Source organism: Nelumbo lutea, chromosome 5, assembly GCF_056320005.1.
Source record: "Nelumbo lutea isolate HS-2025 chromosome 5, American lotus-T2T, whole genome shotgun sequence".
Classification (NCBI taxonomy): Eukaryota; Viridiplantae; Streptophyta; class Magnoliopsida; order Proteales; family Nelumbonaceae; genus Nelumbo; species Nelumbo lutea.
The window spans coordinates 72,311,385-72,326,097 of record NC_142688.1 but is presented as its reverse complement, the minus strand read 5'-3'; the positions used below and the strand labels follow the sequence as shown (position 1 = coordinate 72,326,097).

General features: G+C 38.9%; 1 protein-coding gene and 1 non-coding gene across 12 annotated transcripts in view; both read left to right on the top strand.

Annotated features, from left to right (window-relative positions):
* Window positions 1-11,176, top strand: part of LOC148852879 (uncharacterized protein At5g08430-like) — a 104,339-nt gene extending 93,163 nt beyond the window's left edge. For 6 of the 11 annotated variants that reach the window (XM_088946096.1, XM_088946095.1, XM_088946090.1 and 3 more), the window contains one exon: window positions 10,196-11,176. In XM_088946096.1, the coding sequence (XP_088802222.1) occupies window positions 10,196-10,752 (557 nt within the window). In that variant the 3' untranslated portion in view covers window positions 10,753-11,176. The remainder of the gene's footprint in view (window positions 1-10,195) is intronic. The other 5 variants (XM_088946094.1, XM_088946093.1, XM_088946091.1 and 2 more) reach the window with 3 other exon arrangements.
* Window positions 11,177-11,355: 179 nt separating this feature from the next.
* LOC148852878 (U5 spliceosomal RNA) lies at window positions 11,356-11,472 on the top strand. The gene has a single exon (XR_016100137.1). It is a non-coding gene; the product is annotated as a U5 spliceosomal RNA (small nuclear RNA).
* Window positions 11,473-14,713: the final 3,241 nt, after the last annotated feature.

Sequence of the window (14,713 nt, the reverse complement as noted above, 5' to 3'; positions counted from 1 at the left end):
TATTATCAAATAATATTATCTGGCAATATGGGCTGAACTACAAAGAGCAGTTCGGCCCACATAGCATTTATGCTGAATTGGGCTAAAGCAGTTTTAACAAATCAAAACTGGATTTTACAAATGTGGGTCGAATTGCATCTTGCAATTAACCATCAACCCCTTGGCCCATGAAGGAAATTTTAGGGCTGAGAACAGCCCCCGTCGATCCACAGATTCAGTCCAACCAGTTTGGTCCAATCTGGTTTGAATGGGTATAGGGTTTGATATTTAATTCAAGATCCAATTCAAGAGGATCTGGAAATTAAATACAGTTGATAAATGACAATCAAAATCAGCAAACAAACACATCAATGGGTTGTTCGTGCGGATCCAAACCTGCAAGAAAAAAATCAGTCGTAGCTTGTAGATTCAATTTCTGCAAATCACAAATGCAGATTTCTTATCTGCGCAAATCTTCTCCACACGAACCAGCTTCGTCTTTAATGAAATAAAATAGAAAAACCTAATTTTTCTATTAATATTACATTAGAATCAAATCTTCTACATTCCATCTAAAAATAAAAAAAAATTAATTACAGACCAAGAATGAATAGAAACGTAGATGCGCAGATTTCTTGCACCGCAGAAAGATTCCAATCTCCTCCATACGAACAGCCCAAAATTCAAGAAATATAAATAGAACAATTCTAAATATATAATAGAATAATAAAGATTTAATTTTCAGATCCATTTCCCAAAACTGGGAACTGATATCCCAGAAAAACTGCAAACTGCACAAATCGGGTAGAACCGTTTCTGTTGATTTGCGCAAATCAAATCTGGCTCAATTTCGGTTCAAGAATCAAACCATGGCTCTGATACCACTGAAGGGATGGGAGATCCATCATATGGATGACCGAATCCTATAGGAAGGTTGGGCGAAATTTCAAAAATTTCTTTTCTCCCATCTGGGAATCGCATTCCCTAATTTAGAAAACTGCATTTTCAATGTTCGTTCTTGAATCCAAAACCATACCATATCTGAAACCAAAAGGAAGGAGAGGGATATACCTTATACGAAGTAACAGTAACTCCCAATGAAGGTGTTCACGCCCAAGGAGAAGACCAAAACCCACCTCCACTAAAGATGACACAATGTGTGGTGAAGTAGGATCAGCAGGACGGCTCTTTAGTAAGAACCGAAATTCTTCAGCAAGAATGAAACAAGGGCTGGTGAGCACGACTTCAGATTGTTTCTTCAGCCAAGAAACAATATCAAGAACCTTTCTTGATCAGATCCACAAGTGGAGATCGAATTGGGTAGGGATGGCAAGAACAGGAGAGAACTCTACAGATTGTTGTGTATAAAACTGAGGAATTCACCCCCTATTTATAGTCTTCTTTGGATCAGCCTCCTAATCTAATTAGGAGAGAGTTACTTGATCCAAATCTGATATTTGGATCTGAACTCTTAAATGGATAAGACTTATCTTATCCTTCAGCTAATCCTAATCAAATTAAAAACCAGATCTTGCCCCTTTTAGTTAACTAACTTAAGCCCAGTTCAAATTGGGTTTTAGGCCCTAAAGAAGAGACTGGAAAATAATAAGAATGGGATGATTTTTTATGCTTCTGTACATCAAAATTTATAGCTCTCTTGGATACAAACTAGGTAACAAATCTCCCTAAATAAATGAAAAATTAAAACTGATTTCTAAAAATATTTGTACAGCTCACAAATCTCTCAACTACCTAAAATAGCACATAATATAATATATAATTACCGAAATCTTCCAACACTCCCCCTGAAGCTGGCATGAATATATCACTCATGGCAAGCTTGCTAACTAAGTTCTCATACTGTGCCCTAGGAAGCCCTTTGGTGAGAATGTCTGCTACTTGGCTTGTGGTGGGTATGTAGGACATGCATATCACACCACTGTCTATCTTCTCCTTGATGAAATGTTTTTCCACTTCTACATGCTTTGTTTTGTCATGTAGAACTGGATTATGAGCTATGGAAATAGCTGCCTTGTTATTACAATAGACTTTAATAGGTGTTAGTGTAGGAACCTTCAACTCTTCTAGGAGCCTTTTGATCCATAACACTTCACAAAAGCCATATGCAACAGAGCGGAATTCTGCCTCTGCACTACTCCTTGCTACAACACTCTGTTTTTTGCTCCTCCAGGTGACCAAATTCCCTCCTACCAAAGTGCAGTAACTTGAAGTATATCTTCTATCATTTATATTACCCGCCCAATCTGCATCTGTGTAGGCTTCGACTTGGAGATGACCCCTATTTTTGAACAAGAGTCCTTTCCCCAGAGTTCCTTTCAGGTATCACAAAATCCTTAACACAGCTTCAAAGTGAGTAGGTCCAGGTGAATGCATAAACTGACTTACTACACTTACTACCAAGGCTATGTCAAGTCTTGTGTGCGACAAATAGATTAGTCTTCCAACTAATCTTTGATAACGTTCTCGACCAACCACCTCATTTGATGTTGTTGCTTTTAACTTCATATTTGGGTCCATTGGAGTTTCTATGGCTTTACAACCTGTCATCCCTGTCTCCTTGAGCAAATCAAGAATGTATTTGCGTTGGTTGATAAAGGTTCCCTCCTTGGACCTTGCAAACTCCATTCCGAGAAAATATTTAAGTTTTCCTATGTCTTTAATGTCAAATTCAGCCTCAAGCTTATTCTTCAACTTGTTGATTTCAAATAAATCATCTCCAGTCATGATAATATCGTCTACATACACTATCAAAATATCTATTTTACCTTCGGTGGAGTGCTTGAAAAATAAAGTATGATCAACTTGACTTTGTGAGAAGTCGTGCCGCCTTACTACATCCCCAAATCGTTCAAAGTAAGCTCTTGGTGATTGCTTTAGCCATATAGGGATTTTTTTTAACCTGCAAACTTTGCCTCTTCCAAGACTTTCTTCAAATCCTGGTGGTAGGCCCATATATACTTCTTCCTTTAGGTCTCCATTCAAGAAGGCATTCTTGACATCGAACTGACAAAGTGGCTAGTTAAAATTAACTGCAAAAGAAAGAAGTATTTTGATAGAATTAATTTTAGCAACGGGAGAAAAAGTCTCTTAGTAGTCTATACCATGAGTTTGGGTAAATCATTTTGCTACGAGTCTTGCTTTGTATCTCTCCACACTTCCGTCAACCTTGCACTTCACTGTAAACACCCATTTGCACCCGACTGTCTTCCTGTCATGGGGTAGATCGGTAATACTCCACGTATTACTTTTCCTAAGAGCATTCATCTCTTCCATCACAACTAACCTCCACTTCGGATCATCTAATGCTTCCTGAACAGTTCTTGGCACATACAGATTAGAAATCCTAGACACAAATGCTTTATGAGTATGTGATAATTTCTCATATGACAAGTATTTTGCAATAGGATGTTTTGTGCAAGCTCGGGTACATTTTCTTAATGCAATTGGAATGTCAAGATCTAAAGAGGACAGATTAGGCAAAGATGGAATAGGAGTAGAAGAAGGATTACTCTGAGTTGTAGGACCTTCACTCGGTAAATTGGATTGGACTTCTGCTGTAGGAACAACTGAAACAATAGTACTTTTGTGAAACCTCTTCCTGGTATAAAACTGAAGCTCAGGATGAGGATTGTGATCCATTTGAAGTACTTCTCCCCTATCTCTGATAACATAGTATCTAGCAAATTTAGATTAAGAGTACTATCATTAGGTTCCATTCTTTCCACAATTGTTTCCGAAACTTGCTTATCAGAATTAATCAAAGGTGTAAATTCTTCTAGAATAGGTAAAGTTTCCCAAAAATTATCTTCCTTACTTATGTTCTCCCCCTGAATAGAATTTTTTTGAATCAAAGGTTGGTTCTCAACAAAGTGTACATCCATACTCTCAAAAAATCTTTGTAACTGGATTAAAGCATTTGTACCCTTTTTTATTAGATGCATAACCAAGAAACACACATTTGTCAGCTTTTGGATCCAGATTTTGATCGAAAAATATTTGGTATATACACATAACAGACACAACCAAACACTTTTAAAGGAAGATCCGTGGTTATTTGAGATGTGGGAAAACAATTTTTCAGATGTTTCATATTTTAAAACTCGAGATGGCATTCTATTTATCAGGTAACATGCAGTTAGGAGAGCATTTCCCCAGAGATATTTAGGTACATTCATAGAAAACATGACGGCTCTAGCTACCTCAAGAAGGTGCCTCTTTTTTCTTTTAGCAATCCCATTCTATTGTGGTGTGTCACGACAAGTTGATTGATGGATAATACCTTTTTCGGTCAGAAATGCTCCTAAGTATTTGTTAAAGTATTCAATCCCATTATTTGATCTTAGAATACCAATTTTGGTTTGAAATTGATTTTCAATCATTAGGAAAAATTCTTTAAATCTTTGTTCAACCTTTGATTTCCTTTCTAACAAGTAAACCCAACATACCCTTGTATGGTCATCAATAAAAGTCACAAACCATTTTTTTCCAAAAAGTGTGTTAACCTTAGATGGGCCCCAAACATATGTAACAAATAAAATGGTTTTGAAGCAAAATAGGGTTTTATTGGAAATAAAACACGATGATCTTTAGCCAAATGACAATCCTCACAATGAAGTTTTGACCAATCAATTCCTTTAAACAATTTAGGAAACAAATGTTTGAGATAATGGAAAACTAGGATGCCCTAATCTTCTATGCTATAATATAACTTGATCACAGACAGAGATTGAACTCGTACTACTTAAACCATGAACTTTTTTATTACCAATAGCGGTTTCATCAAAGTAGTAGAGTCCATTTATCTCTCTAGCAGTTCCAATCGTCTTCCCTGAGTTCTGGTCTTGAAAAACACAAGCGGAAGGAAGAAAAAGAATGGAGCAGTTAGTATCTTTAGACAATCTGTTGACAGAAAAAAGATTGCAGGCAAGTTTTGGAACATGTAAAACAGATTTCAGAGTAATTTTTTTCTGAAATTTTAATGTTTCCTTTGCCTGCAATAGATGAAAGACTACCATCAGCTATTCTCACTTTTTCAATACCATAACAAGGATAATAGGAACTAAATAAATTAGAGCAGCTTGTCATATGATCGGAGGCCCCTGAATCTATGATCCAAGGACCGGATTTTCCTAGAATTGAGAGTGCCAAAGAATTGCTACCTTTTTGTGCCATAGACCCGACAGGAGTATTAGGTGACGAATAGGATTTTAGTAGTTTAAGAAGGTGATTATTTGCTCTTTACTGAATGGAGATGATTAAGCCTCGTTTGTTGTAGGTATATTCTGTTCACCAGGTTTGTTCGCCCTGCCATTGGATGGTCTTCCGTGCAGTTTGTAGCAATTCTCTCGGGTATGGCGAGGTTTCCCACAGTGATAACAGCGCAGGTTATTCTTGTCTCCAACCCACTGATTTTGTGATGACCTTCGATTGACTTGGGCCTCAGAAATAATCAGGGCTGACCCTTCCACAGGTCCGGTTGCACCTGCAGCATTCTTTCCAAGCATCACTTGTCTCTGGCTTTCTTCTCTACGTACTTCTGCAAATACCTCATTGATTGGGGGCAGAGGGTTTCTTCCAATAATTCGGCCGCGAACCTCTTCGAATTCAACGTTTAAACCTGCAAGAAACTTGAAGACTCGGCCAACATTCACCATCTTCTTGCTCGTAATTGCTGAATAAGTCCAGGTCCTGCCAAATTCTCTTAAGAGAATTAAAATACTTAGAGTTCTCACCTTGACGAATATCTCCGAGTTGTAGAGTTAACTTGTACACTTGGGATTGATTCCCTAGATCAGAGTACATTTGTGAGACATTGTCCCATAATTCCTTGGTTGTAGAATAGCAGAGATAATCCGCCCTTATCTTTTCAGTCATGGAGTTAACCAACCACGTCATCACCATGGAATTTTCAGCATCCTAAACAGCATAGGTTGGATCCTTCACATCAGGCTTATTCATGTTTCCTGTGATATAACCAATTTTCCCTCTACCTCTGAGATACATGTGAACAGATTGTGACCACCGGAGAAAGTTGTCACCATTTAGTCGGATTGTAGTGATCTGAATAGGGTGATTTTCAGGCAGATTCCGGACAATCTGGGGCTTAGGCTGAGAAGGCTGAGGAGGTTGAGAACTAGACGTGACTTCGGACATTTTTTAGGGACAGAAACGCAGAAACAAACCCTAGGTCTTTTCTGCTCTGATAGCATAAAGAAGAGATAGGAAGATAATAAGAATGGGATGATTTTTTATGCTTTTGTACATCAAAATTTATAGCTCTCTTTAGGATACAAACTAGGTAACAAATCTCCCTAAATAAAGGAAATTTTAAAACTGATTTCTAAAAATATTTGTACAACTCACAAATCTCTCAACTACCTAAAATAGCACATAATATAATACATAATTATTGAAATCTTCCAACAAGCCCATTAAGCTTATGTGCTTACTTACTCCTTAACCTGCTGCCCAGTTGGCTCTCTTTGTATGGCGTGGGACCCTTACATCGATCTACACATCAGCCACATGGGTTCAGTCCAGCCTTTGTTACAAGGCCTGGCCGAATTCACTATAGGAGACAGTGAACCCCGAAGTCCATCACCTTGGGCTCTTAATGGGCCCAACATTTACACTAAATGGTTCTTGGATCCAGCCACCTTACGAAAACCCAAGAACTGTGGGTAGATGCAAGATTAGCCCATCAGGTATTACCCTCAATGGTCTTACACTTAACTTCTCAGCCCATAATGATCAAATAGTGCCCGACAAGAGAGGACATCTCCCTCGGTTGCAAGGTACAATGCTGCATTTTCTACTCACATGGATCCCGCAAATTAAAACCTTGTACAAACATTTTGAAACCATAATATATATATGCATATCTCTATATAAATATATTTTGCAAAAACAAATTTCAATGTTTGAAATCAACTGCTAGCAGTTTAGGTTTCCATCAGAGAGAGTGCATTCCTCGATCATTCACTGTGTTCGACAAAGGGGCTGACCCTATCACTATGATCACCCACTCAGGTGAATTCTCGGACTGTCCCAACATACCTGGGTTTTGACTCCCTTTAAGGATCTCACTGATTGGCATATCAAATACAGCCCAATCCGACACGTAGTGCAGTACCATAATCGATTCTAGGGGTCAAGTGTAACATTCCAGTTTTGCCCATCAATCTCCAAGGTCCAGGGCAATACCGGAATTTGGTCCGGTTCAGGGTTTCAAGAAAACCCACACTGCATGTACCTCAAGTCTCACCCTGACAGCTGAGACAAGCCACCCCAACCAACTTGGCGGCATATCAATGTCAGCCTTAGCAGGATAAATCTCCCCAAATCTATCCAACGGTTGCAAAGATTCTAAACTAACAGAGTCTCATAAGTGTCCAGTTTAAGGGTAGTACATAGAAACACACCACAATGACATGAATCAATTATGTACTTTATTCATTTACAATAAATGTCAAAAGATACATCAATTTGATTGGAGCTAAGGGCATAATTGTCTAACACTCCCAACACAGCCATTAGGTTCAAAAAAGAACAAAAAGTGCAAAAAACAAAAAAGGTGCACACCTGGGCTGAAGCACCAGGTGCATGCTTAGGGGCACTAGGCCCACACCTTTTGAAAGTTCTGCACCTGGGACCAATATGCTTCACCTAAGGGTGCACCTTTTAAATCACTGAAGAAAGCTAGAGTGCTAGAGTGTGGAAGAAGAATGTACCTTGCACGGTATGCCCTTAAGTACTTGTGGGGCAGTGCCATTGTGCTCCTTGCATTGAAGGACACGTGTTGCATTCCGAGGTTGTTCCTCACTGAGGTTCTAGGGGTTGGTTCTGCATCCATTGTGCGAGAGGCAGAGCAAAGGATGAGGGAGGTTGGACTTTGGCCAGTGTTCACCACATGTCCCTCTTCGTCCAAGGTCTGCAGTATGCAGCATTGTTGACATCTGTGGTGAGTGGTCTTGCACCACGTTGCTGTTCTCCATGCCAGCTATGCTGTACAGCTCAATCAAGTATCCTCCATGTAGTCATCCACGTGGTGGTTCAACCAGGGCAGTTTACACCCCCCATCAGATTCAAGCGTTAGCTCTTGATATCATGTTGGAATTGGTTGATTAATCAGACATTCAGAGTGAAGGGATAGGATATCCATCACATGGACGCCCAAAGATTGCGGAATAAGGGGGCGAATTTCAAAAATTTTTTTCTCTCCCTTCAACTGGGAATCGCATTCCCTATTTAGAAAATCATATTTTCAATGATCATTCTTGAACCATAAACTGAATCAGATCTGAACCAAAAGGAGTAGGGAGGGATTATACCTGATACAGAGAAGCAGTATCTCCCAATGGAGGTGTTCACGCCCAAGGAAGGATCCAAAATCTGCTTTCACTGAAGACAGCGCAGTGCAGGGTGGAGCAGAATCAGCAGTGTTCTTCCAAGAAAAACTTGATCCTTTCCAAGAATCAACTAGGTGGCTTGTGAGTACAGCTCCAACCAATCTTTTCTCCAAAAGATTGGTATCAAGATCAAATCTTGATTTCTCCCAAAAACTGGAGATCGAACTGCTGGAGGCGGCGGCTGCAGGAAAGAGGCGGCAAGAGAGTATTTGCAGGGTGCAGAATTCTCTTATTGTGATTTCAGCTCTGAAGACAGGAGTTGTGTGTTGCATGTCTAAAGGCTGCCACCCCCTCCTTATATGGACTTAAAGGGATCAGCTCCTAATCCCATTAGGGGTTGCTAATCCAAATTATATCTGGATAAGAAGTCCCTTTAAGTGATAAGGGATAACCCTTATCTTATTTGCAGATCAGATCAGCCATCTCCTAATCTAATTAGGAGATTTCCATATCTAAATCTTATTTAGATCTGGGACTCTCTAAGTGGATAGGGTCAGGGTCCAATCCTATCAGCTGATCCATTTCAGAATTCTCCCCTTAAGTGACTAATCAAATTAGCCCAGTTCGAAATGGGCTTAAGGCCCATTTAAGGTTATGTATTCACTTAGCCTTCTAAACTGCTACCTAGTTGGGCTTCCTTGTATGGCGTGGGACCCAAACATTGATCTACACATCAACCACATGGGTTCAGCCCAGCCTTTGTTACAAGGCCTAGCCGAATACACTGTTATGGACAGTGCACCCCCTGAAACCCATCTCATGGGCTCTATGGGCCCAACACTTACCCTAAGTGGTCCCTGGGCCAAGTCACCTTGTAACACCCAGGGACTGTGGGCAGATGCAAGATTAGCTCATCAGGCATTATCCTCAATGGTCTTACACTTAACCTCTCAGCCCATAATGATCATACACTGCCCGACAAGAGAGGACCTCTCCCTCGGCTACAAGGAACAGTGTTGCACTCTCTACTTATATGGATCTCGGGAATTAAAACATTTTGCAAACCTTTTCGAAACCATAATATATATACTTTTATATCTCATATAAAATATATTTTGCAAAACAAATCTCAACGATTGAAATCGGTTGCCGACAGTCTTGGTTTCCATTAGTGAGAGTGCACCTACGATCATTACCTTTGTCCGACAAAGGGGCTGATCCTATCACTATGATCACCCACTCAGATGAATTCTCAGATTGTCCCAATATACCCAGGTTTTGACCCCCGTTAAGGATCTCACTGAATGGTATATCAAAGACAGCCCAATCCGACACCTAGTGCAGTATCATAATCGAGTCTAGGGGTCGGGTGTAACTTTCCAGTTTTGCCCATCAATCTCCAAGGTCTAGGACAATACTGGAAATTTGGTCCAATTCAAAGATTCAATTAATCCTACACTGTATGTGCCTAGGGTCTCACCCTGGCAGCTGAGACAGGCCACCCCAACCGACCCATTGGCTGTGAACATTCTAAACTAACACGAGTCTCATTAAGTGTCTAGTTTAAGGGTATTACACAGAAACATACCAAGGGAACATGAATCAAATATGCATTTTTATTCATTTACAATAAACTCATAAAGTACATCATCTTGATTGAAGCTAAAGGCATACAAAACTGTCTAACACAGAGTGGGAATAAGATTTATGAATTTATTAAAAAACTGTGCTGCAAACCCCTTACCATTGTTGCCATTTTATGGACCTATTTGTTTTTGTTTGACCAATTATTTTACTAAATAACAGAGAAAACAAAAACAGAAATCAATTCCTGAACTTTGTTGCAGAAGAGCAAAATCATTTTGGTGCATCTGTACGAGAAGAGAAACTTCAAGTTGATATGCATATCTCAAATGATCAAACTACCTCTTTCGTTCAAGGAGAGCAGCATCAATCCGGCGCCCATGCCTCTGCAAAACAGCAACATCATCCATCTGATGCACATCTTGCTTGTGCTACAGAACATAAATATCAACCAATGGAAATTAATGAACAAATTAGTAGTCAATCATGTATTGTTGGTTTAGTAGAGAATGCGGGTGGCCAGACCATGTTTATTGAACTAAGTGATGATGAAGAAAGTCCTGATGGTGGCAAAAATCCAAGTCTTGCATTCATGAACCATATCCCGGAACACCCAGAAAGCTATATATGGTATTATTTAGATCCTTTTGGTGATATACAGGGCCCTGTTTCAATGTCATTGTTAAAGCGCTGGAGTGAATCTAACTACTTTGATCCAGATTTCAAGGTTTGGAAGACAAATCAGAGCAAAGACGATGCAGTCTTGTTGACAGATGCTCTTTCCCGCATATTCCCAAAGGACTATAAGAAAAAACTGTAGAGGTCAATTGATTGTGTAGAGGTCTTTGGCTGCATTTAAGCAAGTAAGAGCAAGCAACAATTTGATACGGGGCTTTTTGTGCATAACAATTGTACTGACAAAAAAAGATCTTCATGTGCAGTTACTTTTTTGGTTAAATGTTCACTCAACCTTCTGATGAAAACCAGTTATAAACAGATTACCAAGTTGGCCGTTTCCTTCTACGAAGCTATGAGCTCAATTAGACACGATGTCAAGGGTTAAAATTTTCTCCTTGCACTATTCTATTGAGAGAAGTTGCTGCAAGACAATTAATAGTGGGTGGACTTTTGTTAAAAGCCCAGATCTGTTTTGAGTTTGAGAAGGATTGATATCTTATCGTTTTGGAGGTTTCTGTTGGAACCACTGCAGCCTTTCATAGTTGATTTTAATAGCATTTAGATCATCTTCCGTGGTGGTATACCTTTATAAACTGAGATCAATTGCTGCTACAGACCGATACATTACCCATTTCAAATTCGAATACACGTGCACACACACAACTAGTGATTTGATTTTAACACAGGTCGGGTCAGTCTAATGAAAGATTCTTCCGGTATGCTATGGTACTACAATTTGATATGCAGCTGCGCGGTGAGCACAGAGCCTACTATTCTTTTTCCTTCTACTAAAGAATACCATGTGCTCACTGCATTCAGTGGCATACGCCAATTATTGACAAAATGATTGGTGCTTCAAGTTTTAACTTTCTAATAAGGACGTAGCGTATTTCCATAGAGATCAGCATGTAGTACAGATAGAATGGTTTTGGTGCTCGTTCATTCCATGCATTGTGATCACTATCGTTGATATTATGCCATATCCAACTTGTCTTGGTCGATATAGACTTGTACAGGTTGATACGGACGACGTACTAGCAGAATCAGAATGATCTGTGTTTTCTTATATCACTTTTCAGCACATTTTTCTCACCTCTAGGTTTTCTATCCTGATGATAAACACTTTTAGGAGAGTCGATGAATTCCTTTCTGCAAAAGCGCTTGATATCTTTTACTATGAAGTTGATTTATTTGAATCAAGAAGCTGCCCAAGATTCAATTGTGGAGACGATCACTTGGTACCCCCTCCAAATAGGAGGTGCGGAATCAAAACTGTTGAACTCTGCCTCACCTCTGATTCCCTTCTCGACTAATTTAAAGGCAGAAAGAAGAATGCATTTTTTTTAATTAAAAATTTAAAACCTTTAATGATGAATAAAATATACATATTTTGGTGTTTGAATTGGAAATGCAAGGACATATTAATTTGTTGTTGGATCCATGATGTTGTTGCTTCCATTAATATATGTCCATTGGTTTTCCCAAAAAATGGAAAATAATCATTAAAATTGATTTATTTTAAATGGTTTTGATGGTTAGAAAGAACTATAAATTTTTGGGAAATTGGCTAGAACTTACCATGACCTCTCAGCATTTCTTTTAAACTCACCATAACCTTTCAAGAGGTCTGGGGAATCCCATGTCAGTGAGTTTTTGTTTCCAAAACTCATCATCCATTAAAGCATCATCAGTGATCATTGACAGAAGTTGTCCACACCAAAGGTTCAAAATATCGATACGTCTAATACGCCAATAGGGGCATATTAGGCATCTCAATACTTGTTTTTTACCTTTTTTGTTTTTTTCAAAACCGGTTCAGGGGAGTCAGTCTAGGAGCCCTCCATCCCCTGAACCAGTCAGACCCCCTGATACACCAACTGTAGGGGCGTATCGGAAGGGTCCCGGAACGATACATAATAGCCAATACGGGCCGATACGTAACGATACTTTCAACCTTGGTCCACACCAGCATGAAAGAAATTTTCATGACCAAAATCATTGTAAGTCACAAATCCAACTCATTGGCAACCAAATCAAAACCTCCAAAAGTTAAATCTGTAACAGATCTGTTTATACTTTACACGTGTCGGAGAACTTCCAGTTTCAAGGCTATTTTCTGGGAAAAGGTTTCGATTCTAGTGGAGAATACGAAGGAATTGCTAAAGGTCGCCAGGAAATCTCATTTTGGTCGAGAAAGGTGAGATTTTGTTAGGTGAGCTTTGTTGTAAATGTCCGTACCTATGGCAAAGTAAAAACTACAATTGAAAGATTTCATAGGGAGAGATTTTCAAGGATTGGATGAGTTCTGATTCAAGGGGAACCCTAAATATTTATAGGGAGTGACATGTTGAATAAAGCATTCACTGTCGAAACTTGAAAGAAAAGCTACAGAACGACTCAGATTTTCATGACTTCCTACGCAGATGGTGCGAATGTATCGGAATATGGTTTTTCAGTCAACAAGATAATAGAACAAGTTACATTGGAAAGTTCAAATTTATTCATGTTGTAAAGGCTTTAATTTAATATTGCCTTTAGTTTCATCAATTTCTTTATCTAAACGAAATCCACTCAGGAAGTAGAGAATCTCTTTTTATTGAGCTGACACCAGAGTCTATGCTACAACTCCACAAAGCTTTAAAATTGGGGAGAATGACGTTCAGCCGTCAGAATTTGTAGACCCAAAGTACTGTTGGTTTAGGTGTCAGTTTAGAATTGATGCTAATTTACGGGCGGGAGTTGGTGCATAAAGTGTAGGTTGTTGACATTTTGAATGTTTATAATTCTGCAGTGGAAATCAGAAATCTATATTGAGATTGTATGTACTTTTCCGTCAAAATTGAGGAAAGGAATTGAACAGTAGCATAACATAATTGCTATTGGCAGAAACTCGAATTATGCGAAAAAAGTAAAGAATTATAGTTTTAGCATTTCAAAAAGAAATAAAGGAAATGATAGAAAAGAAACAAAAAAAATAGGTACCATGTCCCAAGAGATGGAGAAATTGGGGAGAACAAGTGAAGAATATGATGAAGAAATGGAAATGGGAATGAAAGAAGGCAATGATGAAGACAGAGACGCTGAAGGGAAGAAAGCAAACAGCATGAATATCATGGTCATTGGGGGTAAAGGAATTGAACCAAACAGCACAAATCAGTTTCAACAGCAGCAAGAGCAACTATCTACTTCCGGTGAGGATCAAAGGTATCAACCAAAAGAGGAGAAAGAACGAAGAAAGATACAAGAGCGACGTCGGAGAGCAATTACATCAAGGATTTTGGTAGCAAGGTTCAAAGTATTGATACTAGCCGATACGCCAGTATCAACCCCTTTTTTTAGTACCACTTATTTTTTTCTGATTTTGGTTCAAAGGGATTGGCTTAAGTCTCGGCTACCCTCTAAACCAGGCCTTGATGCGATACAACCCCTGTAGAGGCAAATTGGGAAGGGCTCAATACAATACGTATCGGCCAATACAGGCTGATACGTAACGATTTTTGGAACCTTGCTTGGTATGACTCCGCAGGCATGACAACTATAACCTTAGAGTTAGAGGTAACATTAATGATGTGATAGCTACTCTGGCGTGAGAGACTGGCTGGATTTTCCTTCCATTTCTTCTTCGGCGGTGGTTATTTTCTTCTCAGGGAATGTTAGAAGATGAAGCATAAGTGATTGTTTTCTCCTCTTTGGGTAGGGTTCAAACAATTTGGGTTTTCAGTCAAATATAAAAGAGGCATTTCTAAAATATAGTAAAGTTATAAACATTAAGAAAGGGTAAAATGGTAATCTAATAACATTTGTTAATTTGTTTAACGTCAAATTACTAACATGGGGTTGTCACGACGTTTTGAAATGTCATGGTGAGTTTTAGACAATTTCTCTAATTTTTTTTATGGATAAATAAATAACATTAACCGCATAAAAAGACTACAAAGATATTCTTCCAACTATATAGGAGCAATGATCGAAGTATCAGTATCAGGTATCGTATTGGATGATTCGGATACAGATACGGATACGGATACGCTTTGGAAACGCATGGATACAAATGAAAGATATAGAAACGCTTGGATATGCTAGTGAAATGCATACAAATGACA